Below are 26,191 nucleotides of genomic sequence, written 5' to 3' on the forward strand. Positions count from 1 at the left end.
TTTCCCGCTCCTCTCTCTCTCTCCTCTGCTCACAGCCTCCATGTCAAAGAGGAATTCAGAGCGCACAGAGAGTCAGGAGGCGTGAAACTTTCCCCTCAACTTTTTTTCCCCCTCTCCCTCCCACAGCACCAATAACAGGGCTGGCTCTAATGTATGGACGGCTCTGATTTGCTCGAGCCTGCTGTCCTCGAGAGTGACTGACAGCCCGGAGGGGGGAAAGACCTTTTTTTTTTTCCTCCCTGAGTGTGTTGGACTTGAAGGGGGCTTGACGTGACGACCGGGAGAGGGGGGCGACACTTCTGAACGGAGGCGCAGCGGTGCAGGACAGTTCAGAAGAGCAGAGAGGAGAGAGGAGCTGTGCGGGAAGAGACGGGTTGTCCATCCGTCTACTAGCTGGAGGAAACGCACACCAACAAACCCTTATGGCTGCTTGAGACATAACGATACACCCCCCCTCCCCCTTTTTTCTCTCTTTCTCTGGGACTTTTTTTGGCTTTTTTTTTTTTTTTTTTTTTTAAAGTATTTGTCCTGTGAAGTTGTTGCAAGTCTGAAAAATAAGTTGCTCCAAGTGGGTTGAGAAAGTGAATCTTCTCCACTTTGCCGTGGACGTCTCTTGGCGGTCATGGATACCCATATAAGATGGAAAGTTAAACGGAGGATAAGGGACGTCCAAGTCACTTTAGCGGTGATTCTGCTTTTTGTCACATCGCAAGCAAGTTCAGGTAAGATGCAAAAGCTGAGGAGAGAGTTTGTGTTTGGAGCTGAGAAAAGTTTTTTTTTTTTTTTCTTCTAGTGGATCACTGTGATGTCCACCCTCCTCCTCCTCCTCCTCCTCCTCCCTAAAACTCATCTTTGTGCCTTTTATTGGTGCCTTAATATATTCAGCTTGGTCTACCCGAAACTATGGGACTTGTCAAAGTGTCAAAAGACTGCAGGTTTTTTTTTTTTTTTCCAGAGAAAGTTTTCTTTTGAGAGAAAACTGGACACTTCTGCAAAAAAACACCCAATAACAGATAGATGTAGGCCTGGATATGTGATCTTAAAGGCTTGCTGCATGTATAAAATAGAAAGAATATACTGTGTAACCATAAAAATACATAAAAATGTGTTTTCCAGGTGTCCAGATCTGTTTTGCAAACTTTGTAAAAGTTTAAAGAAACTTTAAATAGACTTTTTCTTGACTTCTTTCCTCACTCTGTCTTCTTTCTTTCTTTCTTTTTTTAAAATAACTGATGAGAAGGATGAGCATGATTTTCATAAGAGGGGAGGGGCTGCAGCTTGTCTTCAAGTGGCAGGGTGGAGTCGCCTCAAGGACTCCAACATCAGGAGGCACAGCTTCTCAAAAGCACAGGGCCCTTTGCTAAAAAAGCTCCAAAACCTCCACTTATTCCCCTCAGCAAAGTCTCCTCATGCTTGTCACCAACACTTATATCACTTAAAAGTCTGAAAGTATGAATTGAAAAGCTTTGATATTAAATGTTAAATCAGATACTTGAAGGAAGAGGTGAGGCGAGTCTTGTGTGGCACTGTTGTGTCCCATGGGTGCTCAGAGGTCACGCAGTGCTGTGGGCAGCGGGGCTGGGGTCTGGCCTACATGTATTATTAGCACCTTAAGGCTGCCTGGCATGGTTGGTGGTCCCGCTGCCGTCTGCTGGGAGAGGCTCTGACACGGGGCTTTGAGGCGAACAGGTGGCTTCTTCCAATCTGTACGGACAGTTAGAAAAGTGTCCGAGATTGTGCTGAGGTGACGCTGCAGCCCGGCTGAGCTGCTGATCGACTCAGAGCTCGAGTCTGTCGGAGAAGATCTTAAATCGTTATAACAAAAGCCAGATGCCACCGAAGTGGATTTACAAGCTCATATGGGCTATACTGTTAAACATATGAAGGGACTACCGCAGTTGTTTATTTTCATGTTGCCTATAAACACTGGTTGTTAACTGAACACAACTTGGGTCAATGTGTAATGGTTGGATCCAGATCTGGGTCATTTTTTTGCTGAAAGAGGAGGGGCTGGACTGGAGTTTTTGCTGGGTTGTTACTTGTTAGAGAGCTTGGGACTGAATCCATTTTGATGCTGCAAGCTGGAGTTAATCGGCTCTTAATACCGGCAGAGAGCAACCAGAGTCTTGTAAGTTATCCTCAAGAGGTGCTGTACACAAATCCACGAAACGTGACACTTGACACATGCAGAATGAGAAACGCTGAGCGCTAGCAACGGGCCAACTACATGCAGATCTGTGTAAACTCATTATCTTGTTCTTCAGCTTAAATATTTCACCTTTTATTCATATTCTTGCAGATTTAAGCTCAGTGAAGCATCAGTTTACATCAGTTTACATCAAGATTTGTGTCAGTATTCATTTTTTGCACATATCTTCCCCATAATTGAAGATAAATGGTAATTACAGACAATTAGCCAGTTTGTCAGCAGCAAAAAGATAAATCCTGATCCCACACCAGATGACCTTTTAGCCTCCAGAGACCAGGATGTGCATTAATCTGAAAGCCTGCAGAGGCCTGCCCTGACACACCATCACTGCTTATCTGAGACTTGTCAACTCTGCACACAGTATGTTTGCTTAAAAATGAAGGTGTAACAGAAATATTCGCATGTGTAAACTATTAAATATCAAAAAAGTAGATTTCCCTAAATTGTGTGGTTTTGATTTGATGTTATATCTTTGTGTTATTTTAATGATTGACAGTGTAGACTAATCATTTAGCAACACTTTCATTGATTCATTGATTTTTCAAAGTTTTTGTTTATAAAGATGCATCCATTTTTTCACCACCTGGAGGCAGCAGAACAAGCTACACAGCAACACCACACGACACTGTGTTAGCAAAGAGTTAGCCTGCCTAGCGTATTAACACGCAGCAGACACAAGGCAGCGTTAGCATCACTTTGAGTTGTGTTTTTATCCCCCTATTGAAAGTAAGTTTAAAGTGTGTGAAAGAAATACTCAGCTTGCAAAATGTTACACACGGTTAACTTCCTAGTTGCTAACTTTGTCTGCTACTGCTTGAAACAAGGTTGGTTAGAAAAGTGAAGGTGAACTAAAACAATAAAGTTAAAGGCTTTAAAACAAGCCTAAGTCTTAGAAGTCTTTAGTGAAATGTAGCTTAGCTTGTAGGCCTGTTAGCCTTTAGCTACTGACAAACGGACAAGTAAAGAAAGGAAAGATTGAGCTATGCGTCTTGCGTTGCCACATATAGCGTGCTGAAGTAAAGGGTTTTCAGTTAGATGTTTTAAATAAGGTGTGTGGTTAATACACGCTTAAGAAATGTTCACAACTGCAACATAAAATAAGTCAGTAGCCTAAGCTAAGCTAAGCTGCTGCTAACACGTGGCTAAATGTATAGTAGGCCTATAGTGTGTGACGGTTGAAGTCATGCGACCACGATGTAGTTTTTTTTATGGCATAGCATTAGCTTTTCACTTCTGCTGATTACATTTGCTCTTCAGAAATCTTTCGAGTGGCCGTTATTTGTGAAGATTATCTTGCTGAACAAAACATTCAAGTATCATAAACTTGTGTTTGCTCCAGAGTTTATTTTCTGCAATAATCCACAATCCAATTGAAAAATCCCACAGACTTTCTGTTGAGGGAACCAGGGCAATGCTAGCTTAAAGGTTAGCCTAAATTCTCATACTGTATCGAGTTTTTTTTGGCACACTACCAAATTGTTTGAAGTTGATGGCGACCTGAGGTCACAGAGGATCAGCGCACTGAATGTAAGACAAGCTTTATTAGAGAGAGTGTGAGTGAAGTCGTACTCCCCACTTCTTAAGGGAGGTCATTTCGCCCTGGCATTAATGAGGAAACCTTCGCTTTTGAACTCATGTGAAAAGTGGTAATAACAGAAGGCCTATAAGACAGGGAGGTGAAGAATGAGAGGAGGGGGTCAGAGTTCAGAGGTGAAGGTCGGGACTTTGGGATTGCCGCTGCTGTCAGGTTTACAGTTTCACTGCCTGAAGAAAGGAATTCTTGCTGTTGAAGCTTCACTGCTACTTGTTTCAGTAAATTGTCCTCGTGGAGGTCAAAGAGAAAGAGTGTGAAGTTAAATATATTATAGGTCGTCGTTCATGCTTTTTTTTAATGAATATAATCTGCGATAGTTTACTTTTTTGTGCCCCAAAACTCATAGACGTCTGACTGAATAACATCCATTGAAATGTAACAGAGTGCCCCGGCCTCCTAGCGTGACAGCTCAGTTGTTTTGTAGTTTTATGATTAGCATACCTGTTATGGACCAAATGGTTTCCTTTGTGTTTCTGCTGAGTTGCCTTTTCTTGCTTAGTTTCCTCTATCAATAGACTCTTTTCACACATCTTGGAAAAAAATCTGTTTAGACTCTTTTCACTGTGGTTTGTTATCGTTAATTAACTAAAAGTTCCTTTGGACGGTCTATGTCGGTAACAAACACTCACACAGGACCAGAACTGACATGTGCAGAGTACTTTAGTCATCAAAAATACTGAAATAACATTCTTTGAATACCTTTTGCCAAATGAAAACAAGGATGGATTTTGGCCAAAGCCAGCGACGGTAAAAGAGCATTGTAAGAGTCTTGAAAGGGGGCCAGCAGATACGCCAAGGAATCAGGAAATTCGATCACGATTCAAGAATTATGCTATATATCAGGCGCTGATATTTGTTTTATCCTTATGTCCGTTTTAAAAGGGATAAACAGAAGAAGGCCTCACTGTTTCACTGAGTGCCTTCACATCTGGAATCGATAAGTTCCATTGTGCTGTCTGCTAAGCTCTCCAAAAAGCCTGAAAAAATGTCTTCCAGATGTTTTCTTCCCATTCGCGGTGGAACAAGGGACCATGAAAAAAAAAAAAAAAAATACTGTTGCATTTTTCTAAAGAAAATACACCATTCTGTTCTGGTTTTAGCGAAAATTCCTAATCGAATAACATCTGCAGCCTTATAGCCGGGGTTTATGAAAATAATAGCAGTGTGCCTTTGCGTTTTCGGCCAAGGTCTGCACAAACACATCCCGGGTCATTAAAAGGTTCTTTTTGTTTAAGCGAGCCAACTTTATGACAGGGTTAAAGGTCAAATACAGCTGGTCCGCAGCTGTTTTTCATTTACAGTCTCTTTATATCTGGAGAAGTCGTCCTCCAAAGGAATTTATGGATAATTCCATTTTCCTTGTGTTCACTGTGTATAAAGTTCTGCATGAGGATGATTAGAAAAGCACAGAGAAGCGACTGGATCCGTGCAGAATTGAATAAATTGCATAAGATCCGGTGTGCTTTGCTTGTAAAATTTACAGGATGCTAACAGCTGGATGCCCTGGAGGATGCTAGAACTATGGTCCTTTTTTCTATTGTTGAAGTCAAACCCATTTTTATGACTAAATAAGAAGGACAAAGATTCAGTTGTTCGCTTATTGTTTTTTGTTTTTTTTCATTTAGAACAGTTGGTTCTGTCCAGATCTGTCCAAAATCAAACTAACACAGCTTGTTCAAGGTGAGAGCCAGACGCAGATGTGCCTTGTGGGTTATCAACCGAGCTACATGGCAGCCAAGGGGCTTTTAGCATCCAGAGACACTGACATCATGTAACTGTAGTTTTTCCGTGGCTTGTTTTTTCTGACTCACCTTTAAGTGGCAATCCTGAGGTCGCGTCCAACTCGATCAGATAAGTGGCGGTGGGAAAAAAAATGGCTTCTTGTGTGTGCCTATTGCCATGGCGCGGGGGGAAGGAATCTGAGGTAGTTGGACTGTGGAGAGAAGCGGTGACCCTGCAATTGCATGTGCCACTTCAGCCTGTAAAAGCAGGCTTTGTGGAAAAGACGCTGTAAATCAGCCCCTAATGCCTGATAACATGGGAGATAAAACAAAATATGCAGGACAGGTCATTTTGACCTCGGGACAGAGTTTAGGAGATCCTTTGTGCAGCACAAATAGTGCATTATTTGCCATATTCGGGACTGATGCTGTCTCTATTCCTTTCCAGACTAATCAAGGGGCGAATGATTGTTGCTACTCAATGGCGCTCTGTACTAATGACACAGCGTGCTTGATTTGAAGCCAGATACAGATGGTTTTTCCTCTAAAGGTGCTGCGACTGAAGTAACGTTTCAGCCTTAAAAACACATGCACAGAGAAGGATCGTTACAGTTCACGTTACGATTAAAAGGGACAATGTGCTCCCTGCTCGCTGACGGACAAAAGGGAACAAAATGGAGGCAGCGGTGTTTGAAATGTCAACACGAACACACGAGTGATGTGAAAGTTGGACGTGCTGCCTCATGATGCAACTCCCACTCGTGTATTTGATTTTTAAGAGTGAGCTTTGTTGCAGCGTGTAGCGCATGGCAGAGTGAAAAAGTTAAGTCTGGTCCAGGCTCACAAGCCGAGTATTCACTTCAGCTGGGAAACAGTGCTTTTCTCTGTAATGGGGTATTATAATCATTGAGCATGGAAAGCAATGTATGACTCATCCTTTCCAACCCCATTCCCCCTTCCCTGGCCCGAGCTTAGCCACAGCCTGGGCAGTCGAAATACTGAGTGTAAGCATTTCTTTCCTACTAGGGGAAATGCAATGGTTTCTGGTCACTCCACAAGCGTCTCTGTCATCAGATGTCTTCTATTTATACTTTATTAGGTGATGAAATTAGTAAGAGCTGGAATGGAAAGCATTATGTTTTTGCTCGCTCAGCAGTCTTTTGTTAATTAAGGCCTTAGTCTTAATTAATTTGGTTTCGTTGCAGCAGCGAGAAAATATGACCGCAAACGCTAGCATGTGCCGGAGCAAAACTAAAGGAGACGTGTTAGACACACGAAGAAAACACTCAGTAGCAGCAGAGATAAGTGTTTGAGCAACACTGTCTCCTAGAAATTACATTTGTCTAGTACCACTGTGCAACAGTTAATTCATTTAGTCAAAAATGTAATGAGATAGGGTGAGGAGCTCAGACATCTGGAGGGAGCTCAGAGTAGAGATGCTGCTCCTTCGCGTCAGAGGAGCCAGTTCTCGATGCCTCCTGGCTGCAACCCTTTGGAAGATTTTTGGGCACATCTAGTTGGTGGGGTAGACCCGGAGCAAGGTGGAGGGATTATTTATGTTATCTGGCTCAGGAAAGCCTTGGGATCCCCCAGGAGGAACATTGCTGGGGAGAGGGATGTGTGGACCACCCTGTTTAGCCTGGGGACCTGACCTTTGATGGATGGATGGATTAATGGAATGGAGTAAATGTTGGTAGTGTACATTTCTGCAAATCAAAGATATGTTAAAACTTTTAAACTCTAAATATTATCTTGTGACCACACTGTGCTTATGGTCTGGTTAGGTTTAGGCACTAAAACACTCGATTAGGTATAGGGAAACATTTTAGCTTAAAATTCCTGTTTTGGTTACAACAAAAATGGCCCAAGGTTTCGTTAAAACACCCAGTGTTGTCACTACAAACATGGCAAGAAATGGGCTCTGTTCTCCGCAAAAATATCAAGTGGTGTCACTGTTACAAATATTGAAACTCTCCTATAATTCTACCACCGTCCCCTCCGACCCCCAATATGAAAGTCGGGTCATAAAGATGTAATTTCAACGTTATGTGAGATGTTTTGTAGAAATGTCAGTATGATACGTAGCCTATGACGTGCTAATGTGAACGTTTCAGTGGTTTGCGGAAACGTTAACTGCTAACATCTTATCGTGGTCTGTATGTATGTTGTCTCTACAATATCACATAATGCACGGCAACACTTAATCATTGGTTAAGTTCAGGAAAAGACTGTGTTGTCGGTTGCATGTCGAAGAAGTTAAGAGACACAATTTGTTTCCATGTATTAACATCTAACCGAAACCACAATGTTTCCCTAACTTCAGCCAAAATGCTTTTGATGCGCAAACCTAACCACACACACACATTTTTATGCATGAAAAGATTATATAAAAAAGAAAAATATTGCAGGGGAACATGATCCAAACAGTAATTATGATTCCTCATGAAACATAATTGTCCAAACAAAGTAAGTAGTTTATAGTTTGTAGTAAATATAGTAATTACCGTAAATTAGTAGTAATTTCTAGGAGACAGGGTTGGTTTGTCAACTCTTTAACTTCTCCTGCATTTAGGAGGCTTTATATTTCATTTTACCAAAAGACACGATGTCGGAAGTTGATGATTCATAGTTAATGACTCCGGTGAGGTAGCCTACTGTCAGTCAGGCAGTTCGCTCTCTCACGGCACACTTACATGTTGCTGCTCAGATAGGACACTGGTTAAAACGTGTCAGTTTTTGTGAATTGATGGTCGACTTGGCTGTCAACGCGACGCCGGCAGTTATTATTTGGCGCTTCAGATGGCAAGTTTTCCTATCCCCAGGCTGCGCTTACAGTGCGTGTTACTACTACCATGAGAACAATGATTGATAACCTAAGTGCTGCTTTTGATTTTCCATTTTCGTGTTTCATCACTCTTTCCACACGTCACTGAAACCGTGCCATCACTTTTTCTTTTTCACCCATCCTCTCTGCTATTTTCTTTCCCTTAGGACATCGCTGATATGATCGCTTGTGCATCATAAAGTGGCTGCTTTTGATATATTACCTACATTTACTTGCTTTTTTTTCTCACATTGTCAGCATTCAGTGATGCTGTATTCTACTGTAACATGCCATATTAGATTTTAATCGGGAATTGCGTTGTTTTCCGTTGCACATCTACTGATTTTGTGGACTGGGTCATGGGTCATCGAGTTCACTCATGATGACGAAACTCTCCCTTTGAGAGAAAACACTGCCTGTTTGGATTGACTCCCGTCGTTAGCTGAGGGGCACAGCGTCTAATGTGCTACTTAGGTTTGGTGTGCCTTAATGAGGGGGAAAAGCGTCACTTTTGTGCAGGATTTCATATTTATTGGATTCGATTTCATTGTTTTCTGTCAGGGTGTTTGGTGCTGGAATAATGGTTATCTGTGAGGCTGGGTGAGAGGAAATGGCTCTCAAATGTCAGAGCTGCAGGGCCCTCTTTTATCATAACTTTCTGAGCAGTCAGCCATCATAAACCGTATCTGCTGCGGGAGAGACAGAATGAGGAAAAAGGGTTACAACTCAGTAAAGGATCAAATAGGCACGGGGATATAAAGCTGCTAATGAAGGTTTCGAGAATAAAACTAAATGAAGCTGGTGAAGGAGACAAAAACTACAGGGGGTGGAAGACGAAGATGACGCACATCACACATGTGCCTCAGAAGTGCCGTTTCTGAACTTTCTCGCTGTAAAATGAGCGTTCAGAGGTGCACCGTGGAATCTTGACTCAGTTTTTCCATCTTAGTTTGTGGTGGCCGGCAGACAGTGATTTATCTGCACTGCTGCGAGCTGCAGCGCTGAGACAGTGAAGTAAACCATCTGGTATTCCCCCTGTTAAAGCAATAAGAGTCCGGCTGAAGCACTGAGACTTAGAGTACACAAGAGAAGCTCCAGTCAGAAAGTCTGTCTGTTCTCTGGATCATCTTTCAAGACTGTGTGCTTGTGTTTGTGTGTGCATGTCTGGGTGAATATGCAAGTCTGTGTCTGCAGATTTTTGGTGGATTTTGTCCACGGACGTGCTTCTGTCTGGTGTTTCCTGACATTTTTGAAATCAGAGGCTGCGGTTAACGTTCAGGTATCTCATGATGAAGGTCAGAATGACTCGATCCTGACGTTGAAATGAAGGTGCATAAACAAAAAAAAGAAAATCTCCCTCCTCTCATTTCCTCCTGTGCTTCTTCCTCCCTGCTGCTGCTGCTTTCACGTGCAGCTCTCAGCTCAGGTCACTGGGTCAGTGTCCTGAAAAGTCTGGATTAGAGCCGGTCGATGAAATGTAACTTCACTGATACTGACATGTGAGGTCTCTGACAGGTTTGATTGTACTCTTGCCAGTTTAAACACTGTCCTCAGTTGCCGTTGAGACTTGTCACGTTGTCTACTTCCTCTACTTCCTCTCAGTCACACTTGCTCTTTATTCAAAACAAAGCAGCTGACAACATGATGGCTGCTAATGCTAACGCTAATACTTGAACTACACCCACTGTGGCTACAAGTGGTAATAGACAAGCCAAAGTCTTGTCATTTGTATAGCAATATCTAAGTTGGCTAACATTAGCTAACATCAGCTTACATTAGCTGCCATAAACTAGCGTACTTGTTTGTCTGTTGGTTGGTTTGGATAAAGGGACAGGTCCAGACATTTTTTCTCACTTTCTTTAACATTGCAAGATAGGGTGTATGTAGTTTAGGCTAGTATCTATGATTGAGTACAATTTGATGTAGATCCTAATAAAAATCTGCATTAAAGAGGACTTTTGGGCCTTGGTGGAGGTATGCGCTTGTCACTTTCAGAGCGCTAAAGGACGTCTACAAAACAGTTAAAAACAAGCAGCAGTGTGTCAAGACAAGTATTAAAATCATCATGTTGGTGCAACTTGAAACTTAAATTGAGGATTTATTTAATCTGAACTGAAAAGCCTACATACAGAAGAGCAGCGATTGCCAAGAAATCTCCCTGAAAAATCTCCCTCACAGTGTTCGGTGGTGTCATTAAGCGAAGGTGTTGGGGCATGTGTGATTGTTTACCATCCTGCGACCTGGTTCAGGTTTGCTCTGGCGTTAGTGCTTCACGTCTACAGGAGTGTGTGTGTTCTCTCACAGGATGTCCATGCAGTGTATGTAATGCGTTCAATCTAGCAAGCGTAATGTCTGCAGTATGATTCCCAGCTCTGTCGGTCACATGAAAGCCAGAAGCAACAACTTAAGGTCAATGTTGACAGAAGTGTGTCGTCAGGTCGTTGTTTTGTCTTGATGCTTTCGATTTTGAAGGACTTTGAGATAAAAACGTTAACTTTTAAAGCAGTGTTTTCGCAAGGTGTGTGGACGGAAATATAATGTTTTTTGATTAAAAAACATGCAATTTTTATTATATCTGTGTTCAAAAAATTGGAAATCGTAAAAAGCTGCATGATATAACTTGCTGGAGGAGTCTACTGGATTACATCTGGGAACTCATTTCGTTTGCTTTCACTACTGTCCACATTGATGGATTTTACATTCGTTTGGCACAGGTGATGCCAAAAAAATGGCTGAGGTGCTGGTCTTAGCCCTTATAATGGAAGGGAAAATGGGAAAAAGACGAGAGGCACTATTTCACACTACATTTCCATATATTTAATGAGTGTTAGGATTGAATTGGCTTTGTGTCAGGATCAAGGTGGATTAACATTAAACCATCCTGATTTTTTTAGGCTCAACAGCGGCTACTGTGGCCACAATTGGCAAATATGGGATAATGATAAAATAAGTGTAACAGTAGTACATGTAGAGGAGAGTCAGGTACACAGTAATGCTATCTAAAGCTTGCAAACATCAGCTTAAAACCCCCTGAGTATATTGGAGCGTGCTTTATCGCTGACGAACTCCACTTTTAATCTGTAAGAGGAAGAATGTCTTCCTTTAAAAAGTTACAGTCTTGTTTTAAGTAATTAAAGTCAGGGGCCTTAATTGTAACCTGCTGTATTCACAGTGAGGCTCCGTCCTCACAACAGTTGGCTTCAGTTAAGGTTTTATAACAGAATCAGGTGAAATAAAAAAAAAAGAAAAAGACTCTTACACCCTCACTGTGTGTGATGCGCTCTAGGAGGGGGAAGTCTCTCATTTGGCATTCTTGTTTTCGGCTGTGCTGGTTTCCAAGAGAGGCAGGGTCCTCTTTATGGCTGCTAATTACTCCTTGTCCTCAGCGCCAGGTCAAGCATGTGCCTGGAGAGTCAGGCCTCACTTCAGGACGGGCTGGAGGAGGAGGATAGGGGGCAGGGAAAGAGGGAAGAATGTTAATCTCCCCCCCATGAAAAAGTCCTAATTCACTGGTCCGGCACCCCTCCTCCTGTCAGATGAAATGGTGCCGTCTGGAGTCACTAAGTGTTGTTACAGAACGTGTGTGTGTGTGTGTGTGTGTGTACATGTATGTGTGCATTTGTGGAGATCGAGGATAGATGGATAGGTTAGGGGAATGGGATCCACCACAGTCTTGGCACCGAGCCGAGAGCAGGATTATGAATGTGGCACTCAGGCTACTGTTCAGACAAGAGAGAGGAAAAAGGTAGAAAGAAAGTGCAGTGAGGTAGAGAGGGGAAGACGTTTGCAAAATAAAAAACCACATCATACACATTTTTCTTGGTTGTAATGTAGTGAGCATAAGCATGTGCTTATATGAATTCATTATCTTTTACTGTAGCTGCAGCCTCATTCAACCCATGTCTGACAAACACACCTATAACAGGCTGGAAACAAAGATCACTGCTCCGTCACAGTTGCAGCAATTTGCTTTACACATTTGTACATTACACTTACAAGTCTGTGTGGTGCACATAGCTTGGAAAGAGCTTACTGTGGGAGTGGATACTTCACACCCCATCCGTCTTCGAGTTCATCTTCCAGGAAAAGGTTTTGAAACACTGAACATGAGGAAGAAAACAAGCCTGAGTTGCACAGAGTTTCCTGGGTGAACCCTTTGCTATTTTCAGTCCTCCTCTTAACATGTCGTGTCTTTGCTCTTGTAATTATGTTGTAAATGCATTTTACTTGTGTACAGCAGAGGCGTTGGAGCCTTACAGACATCTGGAATAGTGCCCCAGTGTGTTGATGTAGGAAAAAGGCGCTGTTTTTGCTTACACATGAAAAAAGCTTCCAAAGAGCATTACGGCTTAAAGGATGCTCTGTATTTACGGGGGTTGCTGCGCTGCATTAAAGCAGCAGAAAAAAGGTGAGCAGACCGGCGGTGAGCGAAGGTACACATGACCGTGTCATATAAACAGTTTCTGTGTATGTGCGGAGAACCTGCCTCTTGGATGTGAGGGGCTGTGGTCAGAGGGAAAAGTATTTTTAGCATCTAGTGCCAGAGGTGTTGGTCTCTCGAGGGATCCGCCATGCTAAGTGGGTAAACATCTCAGCCTAACAAGGTGAGACTGAGACTCATACCTGCGGCTTAGGATGTGGTCAGGAGAGCTTCCGCTGGAAGGTCGACTGCAGGTGACAGAAATCCATGAATGAAGGTGTGTGAGAACATGTCAAAGAGGGAGGGAGATAGAGCGGATCGGGTTTTTAGACCAGAGGTGGGAATCACCAGATATGATCGAGATACTTAAAGGATAAGTTCACCCAAAATCGAGCTTTTCACATCAATTTGGGATCTCAGGGGGACTTGGATTACGCCAGATGAGCCGTATGGAGCCGTTTTAGATATATATAAGTCCCCGTCTACTTTAGGAGAATGCTGCGACGCTATTTTGATGTAAAGCTCCGGAAATATTTTGTGGACGACGAAACTTATCCTTTAAGTCACGATACGATATTATCACGATACTTATGTCACAATATAGTAGTATTGCGTAAACATACAGTATATTGCAATCTTTTTTTACTTAGTCAGCTGGATGTTGCTTGCTTGGCGATTCATTGTCTTTTGATTGTTGCAGATCTGAACTGTGTTTTTTTTATTAGAGTATATACAGTCCGACTTAATTGAATGCAAACGTGTGTGGACTCCTATAACTGCTTTTATATTATTATATATTGAACGATGCAACTTGTGCAAAAAAGTTATGCAGCACGGTGAGGAGCTGGGGAATTCTGAAAGAAAAAGCAATTGATTTTTTCATTCTAGTACCAGAAAGTCTTAATTAGAATTTGCAATATTAATGAATTCTATAATAAACGTCGACACTTGGCGCCCGTGTTCAATACAATACGATATAGTCATGCAAAATATTGCAGCACCGTGCTGTATTGTATTTTACTCCCCCCACCTCTGTTTGCACCTACTGCATCAGGTGAGTCATTGCTTATTGGAAAAGACATTTGTTGTTACTCTAATGTTTTTTTCAATAGCTCTGTTATGTCACCCGTGTCTGGACAGAGATATATTATGCCATCCTTTCACCGTCCTCTTTTCCTGTAAGCTGCTAATTGGCCCGGTCCACCTGGCTCACCTCCAGGCGACCCACCAGAGGCCCTGTGGACGCTTTTAGATCCATCGGAACAAACTAATACAAGGAGGAAAAAGGAAATTGGAGACAGGAAATGAGAAAGTGGAACAGTTTGATGAAACAGCCAACTGATTGATGGAAGAGTTGTTCACAGGTGTGGAATCAGGGGCATCCTGATGATGAATGGTTTCCTTCCCTAAAAGCTGCTGATCTTCATGATTACTTTGTGTCAGTGTGGATTAGCAGAAGCAGCAGCAGGGGTCATGACACAGTTGGCATCGCCTGGATGCTCCTTACAGACTTCCCCCATTTTTTTTCTCCTTTCCCTGTAAAGCTGAACTGATGTTGTTATTATGACAGCCATATTGTCATGATGCACTGCCAGTGTGGGCCACTGCTGCCTAGAGGAACTTCTTTGAAACATTCATCACTCTGGTGTGTTGTTGTCATCTGTAAACTAATAAAATGGCCGTGGCTTGTTGGGAAAACATCTGATAAATGGAGGTAGTTTGCCGTCAGCCGCTGCTGGTGTGTATTTGTCTGTGTTAAAAGCACAAGAACAACATTTTTAGCACAAAGTGGCACCGAAATGAGAATTAATCTATCGAGAGGGTGATCTTAAAGTACTCTAACACCAATATGAGCGTTACTGGGAGGAATATAAGTTTATTTATTGATTACATGAGGTAAGGTATGAAGTGAGGGTTTGTACCTGTCAACTCCAGAGTCTCATGTGCGAGGGTTGTGTCCATATAAGGCGGAGAGACTAGTGTGAGTAGAAAGAGACTACATGAAGATGAATCAAGAGGTGGAAAAGTGAGGCTATGGCTGGTTGGTTGTAACAGTCTGAGAATCACAGACATCAACGGGGTTTAATCTGAGCTGTAAATGTAAGTGCCATCACCTATACAGTGGCTGCTGCGTTTAACCGTAGGACCAGCCGGACTGGCCTACATTTCCATGCCTTGTATGGGCTCCGTCTGTGCAAACCGCCAGTGATCGATTGATCCATCTCCCAGGGGATAATGTGCTGTTGGATGTTGGCAGGTTAGAGGGGATTACTGCAGTGTCAGAGCTAGACTGTTGTGGCTTTTACAGGGAACATTTGTGGGCTGTGTGAGGAAAGTGCAAGAGCTTTGAGCTGTGCCTTTGGTAAACCATGGCCCTTGTTAAAAAAATTAAATGAAAATGCCGTATGTGCCAGTTTATGTGTCATTTACTTCTCTTATATTAGTGGCTGAGAAACAGTAGCTCCCTGTGTGTGGGTCACCGAAGCCGATTTTGTATCAAAGGAAGCCGGATTAGCTGGTAAGAAGGATTTTCGGATTGTTTAAATCCTGTATGACGTTTTTCTGATAGATGCTAAATCAATGCAAGGTTGTAGACTGCAAGAGTGTAGTAAAAACATAAAAGATTCCCAGTTTTCTTCTTAGAAAATGCAGAGTTTTACTATGCTCAAAACATGTAGGGATTATTTTATATTAACTGTACTGGATCTCTCATCTCAATTTCTAAACAGTTTGCGCCACTCCCCCCAAAAAATTGGAGTTATAAACTTCTACAATGAAAAACAATCAGCTAAGTCTAGTAAAGGTTTGCAAGTCTATTATGTAATGTGTTTTATTCTGACAATTATAAACAATTTATTCAAGCAGTTTACTTTTTGTGTCCATGTTTAACGCGGGGCTCCAGAGCGCGATTCTTCTGGTCGCACATGCCCAAAAATCTGTCAAGTGGGAATAAACATTTTAATTGGTCGCACTGGTGTTTATTTTTTCAAACAGTTGATGTTATCGCAATATCTTAGTGCAGGCGATTTTACGAAGTGTACATGTATTTGCAACTTAATTCCTGCTTTATCGATTCAATGAAATTGGGTGCACCTACCTGAATTATGTGCCGGTGCTCCGAAATGATAAAAGTTAGGAGCACCAGTGGAACCAGTGTGGAAAGTTAGTATGGAGCCCTCGTTTGATGAATGCATTAAACATTTTTAGTGCTAAAATGTAATTAAAAAAAAAGTAAAATGTAAAATTTCACACCGTAATGAAGCAGGTGTAGAATCATGATGCTGTCCAGGGGGCATACGTTTCAAACCCTTTACTTCAGAATGATTTGATCAGCGCCTGTGCTTTCAATGCTGTATCCTCTGACACCATACTGACACCTTATTCAACTTTTTTAGAAGTTTATTGCCAGCACTCAGGCCCTTGAACGCCTCATTTGTGAAGCCACCAGCAGAACAAACTCTCCACATTCAGAGATTTCGCATCATATGCATCACATTTTTCAATCAGCTCTCGCAATCTCCCCGCTTATTAGACCAATAAGCGATAGAAATGTAGAACAAAGCCTTTGATTAATGTCAGATCAGTCCGAGCGTTTTGTAACAGAGCTCCATTTCCCATCACTTTGACATTCTGACATATCATTACCCGGCTGCAGAGCGCTCAGAGACAAGCTCATTAAATGAACCTCTGTCATCAGGGTGAATGATAGACATCTCCTGGCCGGTGGGCGAGTTTCTGTCTGTCTCTTCATTATGAGCCGATGACAGACAAAGCTGTCTTTTTGTTTAGACCCTTCACCTACTTAGAGGCTGTCTCGTTCCTGGTATGCGCTATGTGTAAATCCCGGCCTAGGTGGGTTTTAAAAAACAGATGGGTGTGGTGCTCGGATTCATGTATCTTCTCTCAGATGAGCCGCCGTTACAGATCCGTGTGCCTTCGCCTCAAATGTCCCCTGAGGCGATGTTTAATGCCTGAGTTCTACATTCACAATATGTAAAAATGCAATTACAGAGTTTGGGTTGGATAATAGACTTCCTGCAAGCAAGGGAAAGTGGGCTGACTTCAGAGAGAGAGAGAGAGAAAGTGAGTTGAGATGAGAACGTACTGATTAGGAAACAGGGCTTTGCAAATACAGCTTAAAGACTGCCTCCAGAACACCGGAGCATCCGTGGACCTAGCTGTTTAATTCATGGCCGTAGTTGTAGAATCGGCAGCGGAGCCCGTTGGGGAAATTGTTCTGATTGGCTGTTCAGCTGAGTGATTCGATGCATGAGAAGAGAAATGTTAAATGATCCATGATTTCACCCATTAAGCTTATCCTTCCTTTTTGCCTCCACCCCTCACCGCTATTTTAGACGAGACATATTCTCAGTTAGAAGTGGCTTCCTGTTAAAATGATAACAACGGTTTGTATATCGCCACCTGGTGGTGTGGAGAGTTGTTTCCTCTCACGCATGCGCAGAGCATTCGTGCTAGTTGGCTGTCGGCTGCAGTTTTTGCCGCGTGTTCAGGCGCAGATATCGGGATATTTATGTTATTAGCTATTTAACGGTGTCAGTGAAATTATAGTTGATGAATATAGCCAATATTATGACGCCAAATTGCCTGCATTGACTTAAAAAGCCCAGCATTTACTGATATTGTTAGTGGCTGTTTGCACCTTCGAGAGTTGGTTTTCAGTCCACTAATAAAAACAGAGTAGAAGATGAAAGAAGTGTAAAATCATCCATCTTTGCTCATTAAGTCTTTTCCGTTTTTACCTCAGGTGTCCATCAGGTGTTACCATCATGCATCCCTAACTCAAATCCCACTTTTACTCCTTGAAGTAGTCCACACAGTCTTGTTTAGACTGCTGTGTGTGTTTTTTTGTGTATAAACAGATATAAACTGATATAAAGTGTGTTTGATTTGTTGGGTGATGGAAACGAGTTGCGCCATGACTGAAGTCTGCGCCTCAAAGGATGTTTTGTCATCGTGTTTCGTATTTGTTGTCAGGCAGGCGGTGTGTAAATCACGTCTTCTGACAAACGTTTGGTCCTGAGTGGTCTCGGTAAGCTTTCTCCAGTTGGGTCTTTATCTTGTTGATCATAGGATGATGTAGGCGACATGCAATCACACTTTAGCTGATGAGGAGGAAGTCTGTTTTTCCGCGATCACTGTACAGCTGCGGACGAGCACGTGCAGCCAAATCGCTCTTAAATGGAGACCTCTGTTTAAGAATGTTTTTCTCCTGTTAATTGATCTGCGCTGCGTGTGAGTCATAAGTAATGACATCCAGCTGGAGGTTGTTGCAGGGTAACGCAGAATGTACAAACACTCTCGCTCTGCCCACTCCCCTTTCCACCTTTCCCAGCGTCCCTTTCGCTCTCGGATGGATGGGGCTATTGAATTTTTTTTTCTTTTTTCCCTGAACGGTGTGTGTGGTCTTTGTAGCCTGACACTAGGACTGCTGTACCTGAGTGTGGGTTGCCTCAGACTCTCACATCCAGTAGAATAAAACAGCATGCTTGCTTTTGTCTCGGTGTTATTTCTTAAACTCCTGTGCCATAAATTCCTTTTGTTAGTGTTTGCCCTCCTTTAAAACACCCTGACAGCCCCTGTCCTTATGCAAGTATAAGGTCCCGAGGTCCTTTTCTGTCCCTATCTCTGCTGGGATAAGGCTGCATGCTAATAGGGTGTCATTGTGCAGCCTGTTGTCTTTGCATCTGGCTGCAGGAACAGCTGTTTGTCCTGGGTGGTTTTGGCACGGGAGGATGCGGTGCAGGGTCAAACCCCATGTCACATTGTTCTGACCCAGTGTACTTCTGCGGTGGCCCCGGTTACAGTCGAGACGACCGGCCTGAAAGTGTGCTAATTGCACGGTTGTGGCCGAAGAGGGAGGCAGCGGTACATTTAGCGCTGCAGGGAAATGGATGGAAGGATGGGTTTTGCTGCATCCGCAACCCATGATCATGGTGATCTATAAACGGGCACATCTCAGTTTAGCGCCTAAATGGATAACACAGATCTTCTCTGGACCACAACAGTGCAAAACTCCTGCTGAGTAACTGCAGCGCCTGAGTCAGCAGACGGCAAAAAATAGAGGCAACGGTCAAAAAAATGGCCATAATGAAGGCTTATTTGAAAATGCAGAAATTCTGGGATTTTTATATGCTTTGTCAATATGATATGTGGGCTGTATTTTAAGGAATATGTACGACTGAGTTTGACAATTAAAACTAAACGTTCTTTATTTTTGTGTCTTTTTTTCTCCCCTCTCTGCAGCGGAACCAGCAGACCTCTTGAAGATTTTAGATTTTCACAATTTACCCGAGGGTGTTACGAAAACAACGGGCCTCTGCTCACATAGGAGGTCAACACAAGGAGCCGATGTCGCTTACAGAGTATCCAAAGACGCCCAGCTCAGCGCCCCCACCAAACAGCTGTATCCAGGTGAGTATCTCTCAACAGCTGAGATGTAAAACAAAACAAACCATCATCTTCTTTTCGTTTCTCATTTCTTTTCTATTTTTCTTTTCTCTCCAAACATCAAACAAAACTAGCTAATTTTTCCAACACTGCACCGCAGATGTAGTGGAGCTTTTCCAAGAGCTTTGACTCATCTTCCAAAGTTTCTCTCTGCTCTGCCATCTGGTCAGCGTTACGACCTTTAACCCTCACATCACAGTAAAGTGGGATTATTAACACTTTAACGTAGCTGGAAAGCAATTTGTATTTGCTCCCACCTGGCCCGTTCCTTTCATTCCCCTCCAGGTAGAAGTTTTATTGGCTCCTTTAACTTGATTATTTATGTCAACTCTATCTTTGCTTTATGAGATTTTTTGGCAGCGTCTCCTTACCCTCCCTCTAACCTTGTTTACCCCTTATGAAAACATATGCTGTAGGAAGTCTACAGCTTTTATTTATAAAGTAAATCAGACGTGTTTAGCACATCTGGACACTTCTTTCGGTCCTGTTGCTTAGTCACACACATAAAATGTCTAGATAATGCTCATTCCCCCTCTAAAACACACACCAGATGCATGAGAAATCCAGCCCTGTAATATTTAATGTTGTAGGAGGAGCCGGACGATGGAAAAGCAGTGAAAACAGGGGTGGTAGCAGGGAGGGAAGTCTGGGGTTCCACTTTTGCCTTGTTCTATTGTGCTGACGTGGCTTTGGGTTACTGCTCCGCTGTGTGCTGCAGCAGTACTTTCCTCTCTCTCCTCCTTCTTCGGCAATCTTTCCTCACTTTCCTCCCTCCTTCCCTCTCTTTATTTTCCCTCAAGCGCCATAATTTTTCCCTCTATCATTTCTCCCACACTGCTGCTGCTGCTGCTGCTGCTACCGCCTCCTCACAGTGTTTTCTCCTCTTTGTGTCTGTCCAGTGAGACATGCAAGGCTCTCCTTACTGTCGACTTTTTTTGTTCTACAGTACAGGAATTCAAAACCATAATTCTGCGACCAAGACAACCAGTTTCATGCAATTATTGTGATTGGTTTCCCTGCAGCTTAGGGATATAAAAAGCAGAAAGAAGAAGTAAATGATGTGGTTTTGATGCAGAAAGAGGGAGAAATAATAACCCTTCCTGCTCGCAAAGCTCCCACAAAGCTTAGATTGGATGACAGCCCCATTCATGGTCGTCTCTCCGAGACGTTGCGCTGGCCTCAGTGGACCTTTGATCCATGTCATGGCTCTTCTTTGGGGCTTAAAGTCGAGCCACAGGGCTCCTATGGCCTGCATGCCTGATCATGCTCTCCAATCAAACAAATGCTGCTCGCTTTGAAGCTCTGTGACAGCACAGCCCTGTTTAGACACACATTCTATAATTATACACATGCTACTCTGGATTCATCCAAAATAACAGTCCACATAAAACAAACCAACTTGGAGGAGTTCACAATAGGCACCACATAGTCTTAAGGTGCAAACAGAATAACTAGCTGTCTGTGGTCCCTCTCTCACCTCCACACTGAGAGAATATGCAGCTAATATGTTCCAGAAGGCAGCTAAAACTTGTGAGATCATTTTATCCATCCCTTTTTTCCCCCTTTAACTAAGTTTGCTACTGAGTTATGACTCTGGCCCGAAGCCTGGAGGTACAATTAGCCTGAATCATCAGCACAGCGCCCTGCCTCCTGAAAAGGCGAAATAATGCCACATATAGATAACAAAAGCACGCAAAACACGCTCGCTTTGTTATGACTATGACGTCGGCAATTAAAGAAACCGCAGTAGCTCCGATTGAGAGCGCTTGCCCGTGACCCGGTAACCACAGACAGTCTGTGATGATGTGTTGGAAAAGAGCGAGTGCAGACATGCAATCATTAGGCAAACATGTGGAAGGGATGATTCATTTGAAACTACCGAGGCACTGAAAACACAAGCGTCCTTTCTTACCTTTATGATGTGAACGAGACGTGAATGAAGAAACAGGGGCGATGAAGCCGTCTGCCCTATTTAACTTTAGTACCCGACACTTCCCATGTCTCAAGTCTGACCTCATCTAGTAACTCTTTATGCATCCAGATAAAAAATGAGTGCGTATACACATTCAAATCCCCATAAATCTCTGGCTGCAGCTGAGTTTCTTCACCCCCTGAGTCTACGCTGCTTGCCATCGTGGACAACAGCCAACATTAGTCCAGACAGAAAGGACAGAATGATGCAGTGGCTCCTACATTGTGTCTGAACAGAGTAAGCTGTCACTTGGCATTCATACTTGTGGTCTGGACTGTCGTGGCTAGATGGCACTGAACCCTTTGCTGAGACATACAGTGAGATTCAACTAGCTAAGCTAAAATTACAAAGATGGTGCTGTTGTTTGCAAACACGGCTCAGGATTGACATATTTTACTAACTTCATTAAGCCTGGGGCAATACAGAGCGTTACACATACTGCGGCACATCGCCTGTGTTTATTATTACGTTTGGTATTCACCATCCCACATGTAGAGCGTCATTACATTTCAGCAGAAACCTGCCTTCATTTGTGGCTCAACTTAAGAATCAGTTAAGATTGTGAAGACGCACAGCACAGCACAGCACAGCACAGCACCATCAGTGAAATGAGAAAGGGGTAATTAGAAATCCATTTTCTTCATTAAAAATGCCAAAAAAACCCAAAATGATGTGATTCTACATGACAGTTACTAAGTAGAGATGCATGATAGAGAAGATTGGCTGATATCAGATGTCATTTTTTACCATTATAGCCATAATACCAGTTGATGTTTCCAGTAGGGATAGGGTAGCCAAAGTTACAAAGTGCTTTACAAAAACAGCATAAAACACAAAGCAAATAAAAGTGATTTTAAAAGACGAGAGTGAGTTTGCAGCTCTGATCTCCTCAGGCAAGTCATTGTAAAGTCATTGGAGCCCGAACCACGTTTGCTCCATCACCTTCGTGTTTTAATCTAGTCCAGCACCTAAATATTCTTCATTTACTGTCATCAATGACAAAGAAAAGCAGCACGTCCTTACGTTTAAAAGGTGTTTTTGCTTAAAGAATTACTGAAAAGTTTAACCAATTATCAAAACAGTTGGTGGTTTATTTTATTTGATTGACTTATGGACTTGTAGGTTGATGATTGCAGCTCTAGGCAGAAGCAGAAGTAATGAGAGGTGGATCATAGAGAATAAGACGCTTCTCCAATTGCTGTTTTTTGCGCTTAATCCAAGTTGAGCTGTTTACACACAAAAAGCCATGTAATTATATGTAGATCCATCTCTCACTGTTCTTAAACTTCAGAGCTTTAGTCGCATGATGGTTATTCAGACCTTGACATCCTCACACATCCATCCTCCTCTTTGCCCGCGTTCCTCCCAACCGGCAGACAGGTACACTTGTTGTCTCTGCAGCAAATGTGCAGTCCCACTGGAATGCTGCGCGTCTCGTAGGGAAGAAGGGATTTGGACACGGCGATGACTGACTGACCAATTACAGGACACAAGACTTTCTAGCCCATTTACCTGCCTGTATGCGCACTGACAGATGGCAGACAGGATCATAACTCCTGCCCCTCCCTGGCGTTTGAGGCATTCTGTAAGTTTGGCACATAACTGAGGTGTACTGGTAAATAAGACCTCCATCAGCCCCTAATGCTGCAGCTCTCCCACCGTCAAAGTAAAAGGCAACTTAAATTGGTTATTTAATCTGGAGGAAATTGCTGGGCTGTGTCTGATTGGCTGGTTAAGATGTCTCAGGTTATCCCAGACTTTTTATTTTCTTCAGTCAGACACTGATGGTGATGCTGTTGGTGTAAACTCCCAGGACTTCTGGCACCGCGGCCTTTCCATTCCCACCGTGTCCCCCACACGCTAACTGAGGAATGAGGTATCTCTCATCTGGTGGCCCGAAGTAGCGGTTTGAAAGACGCATTCCAGAGAAACCCGAGCTTTTTCTGAACGCCCACCCCACACAGCCCCCAGACGTACACTTTGCCATGAGGTCCTGAGGAGAGAGTGAGGTGGGACGCCGACGCAAGAGAGGGCTCATTAAATCCTTTTGCTTCGCGGCTCCCTCAGGCCATCTCAGTCCTTGCAGTGATGGCAGGGAGGACGGGACACACTGCATAAACATGAATCCGCAAATGAGACACCTCGCTGTGTAAATGCTACTTCAGTTCTATTCAGGGACGGGTTTAATTCTGCCTTCCAAAAAGAGCTGAACCTTGAATTTGAAAATCCTCATTTCTGTCCTCCCCCCCTCTTCTTCTGGTGTCCCTTTCACCCCTCAGCTGACCCTTGACCTCCACACAAACAGCCTGTCCTGAGCCAGCGCTGAGTCATTGTCTCTGCAACAGACACGACTCATGCAACAGGATGTGGTTGCAGACGTTCCTTCATCTGTTTTCTTTTTCTTTGATATTTCCCAGCTTTTTTGCATCCTTACTTCGATATCTTAAAGGAGTTTTTCCCTTTCCCACAGAAAACACTGCTCCCGAAACGCCTCGTCAGTAGCCCCACCTTTAAATCCGTGATTTCTTGACATCACTGCGTCACCATGTCACACATTTGCGAAATCTATGCCTATCTTCACGGTAGATGTGAAGCTAACAGGAAGCTATAAACACTACAGGTGCTGGCTCAGGCGTGTGTGAGCTGACCAATCAGAGCAGACTGGGCTTTCGGGCTGGGGGGGAGGCTTTAAAGAGACAGGAGCTAACAGACAGCAGACAGAGGGGGAATACAGTGCTGCTGCACTTGACAGTATAAGAAAACTGATGTGTTTTTTGAGCATCCAAAGTAGTAACCCAAAATAACATCATGAACCTGAAAATGAGAAAATAATATGTCTCCTTTAATATTCTGCTCTCCAGCTGTCACAAAAGTCGTCCGTGCGAAGTTTCTGAAGAGTTGTCCGTCTCTTCTTTGTCTTTCTTATGCTCTCTCTCTCTCTCCGCCTTACACCATCCTGTCGAAGCATCTGTCAATTAAAGAAATGTTTCTCATATGATGCCAAGCTGAATTCCTGAGGGAGCGCTCTGCCAAGGCATGTGCTCTCCGCATGATGTGATTTGATGCCTGGCATTAATGAAGGAATCATAGAGAAAAGGCAAAGGAAGACAAGATGGCAAACAGACACGCAGATGCTGGAAGAAAATGTAGAAGTAAAGAGTAAAGCGACTGAACGTTGGTGGTGGAGCTTTTCTTCTTTCCTTTTCCACTATCTCTTCCTGACCTCAGGTTTCCACACAGCATTCCCTCTGAGGCGTCTTTTTTTCTCCACGGCTTCTGATTGGCTACCTAAACCGTAGTCACTCCACTTTAGCATTTTCCAGCCTGTCTGCTGTTCATCCAAAAAAACTGGTGGCAGAGGGAGGGGGTTTGATTTCTGCACGAGGTGCTACAAAACCGCTCCAGCCACAGACCCTGCCTCTCTTTTCCGGTCGTCTGGAAATCTCTGCTCTGCACATACTGAACAGAGAGGATCTGCTACCGGAATCCAAATGGCTTCTTCTTCTGCTTATGTTCAAACAAAATCCAGATAGCTGGTTTCTCATAACAATGGCGGTTTTAAATATAATCAGATTGACTCTCCAAACTGAAAAACTCTCTCTGTCTGACCTCCACATTAGCGAGCGACAGTCTCCTCAGCTGGTAAGCTCAGCTGGAAAAGGCCGCCCTCTTTCTGGGTCCTGAGAACACCCCACTAAGAGGAATCTGCGTGGCAGATGTGCCTCACACTTGAGCAAAATGGAGGAAATAGTTGAGGCTGTACACTCGAAGCATGCAGATGGAGGCAAACACACCCTTTTTTTTATGTCTGTTTCTGCACATTTTATGTGTTCAAATACCAAATTATGATTGGTATTTCCATTTCAGCACTTCTTAAACTCTTTCTCCTGTAAAACAAATATTTCACTTTTACTTATTCCAACCCCCTGCTGGACCCTCTGAGCGTCTGTTAGATCGATCAGCTGTGGGAGAAGAGAGAGAAGTGGGGAGGAGGGGTCTGAGGGATAGTTTGACAGAAGTCTCCCAGGATCACATGCTTTTGTCATTAAGCTTCTCATCCTGTGCTGCGCTGGAAATGCTCCACTTTGCACTTCTAACTTTTGTTTTTTCCTCTGACTGGCCTCTAGTCTGCCAGCCAGCCCCTCTCACATTAATCCTATCCTGTTACATTTTGGGCACTCCGCAAATCGCTGATGTTTCCTTTCAACTCGTCTTCCCAATTCTTCCAGTCTAAGCTATCTTTGTCTGTTTTTGTAGCATTTTTTTCCCATCAGGAGTAGCGATAATAGCTTTGACACTCCTCCTCGACTCCGAGGAGCACAGTGTCCTAAAATAATAATACGATTACAACATTCGGGAGAAAAAAAAAAATAGTATTTCATGATGAATGGTTACTGCTACCTCTAACTTTCCAAAACTTTTCTCTCTCCTTGTCCAACCCGCCATCCTACCTGCCAGGTGATTCGTTCCCGGAGGACTTTTCCATCTTGGCTACAGTGAAGCCTAAGAAGGGCAGCCAGTCCTTCCTGTTGTCTGTGTACAACGAACAGGGCATCCAGCAGCTTGGACTGGAAGTGGGCCGCTCTCCCGTCTTCCTGTACGAGGACCACACAGGCAAACCCAGCCCCGAGGACTACCCCCTCTTCCGAGGAGTCAACCTAGCTGACGGAAAGTACGTGCACTTGTTGTTTGCTCGATGAACATCCATCAGTACAATACGCTCTGCTTTTAGTTCATGCAAACCTCCCCTATAATTAAAGTCCAGGTGAATATGGGCTTTGATGGTGGTTTAGTTTGTTTAGCAGCACCAGGCCCAGGTGGTCCCTTTGCAGGGGATTTGTTTGTGATTTAATCTCTCACATTTAAATGGTAATTTCACCCAAACATGAAAATTCAGTCGTTATCTACTCACCCTAATGCCGATGGAAAGTCGGATGAATTTTCGTCAAACATTTGTGGAGCGTCACAGCAAAACAGCTTTGA

At 43.3% G+C, this 26,191-nt stretch overlaps 1 protein-coding gene across 2 annotated transcripts in view; it reads left to right on the forward strand.

Moving 5' to 3' along the window:
* Positions 1-587: 587 nt before the first annotated feature.
* Positions 588-26,191, forward strand: part of col5a1 (procollagen, type V, alpha 1) — an 82,310-nt gene continuing 56,706 nt past the window's right edge. For both annotated transcript variants that reach the window (XM_073478296.1, XM_073478297.1), the window contains exons 1-3: positions 588-722; positions 19,033-19,200; positions 25,667-25,880. In XM_073478296.1, the coding sequence (XP_073334397.1) occupies positions 623-722; positions 19,033-19,200; positions 25,667-25,880 (482 nt within the window). In that variant the 5' untranslated portion in view covers positions 588-622. The remainder of the gene's footprint in view (positions 723-19,032; positions 19,201-25,666; positions 25,881-26,191) is intronic.

The sequence above is a fragment of the Pagrus major genome, chromosome 12, assembly GCF_040436345.1.
Source record: "Pagrus major chromosome 12, Pma_NU_1.0".
In the NCBI taxonomy this organism is placed as follows: domain Eukaryota; kingdom Metazoa; phylum Chordata; class Actinopteri; order Spariformes; family Sparidae; genus Pagrus; species Pagrus major.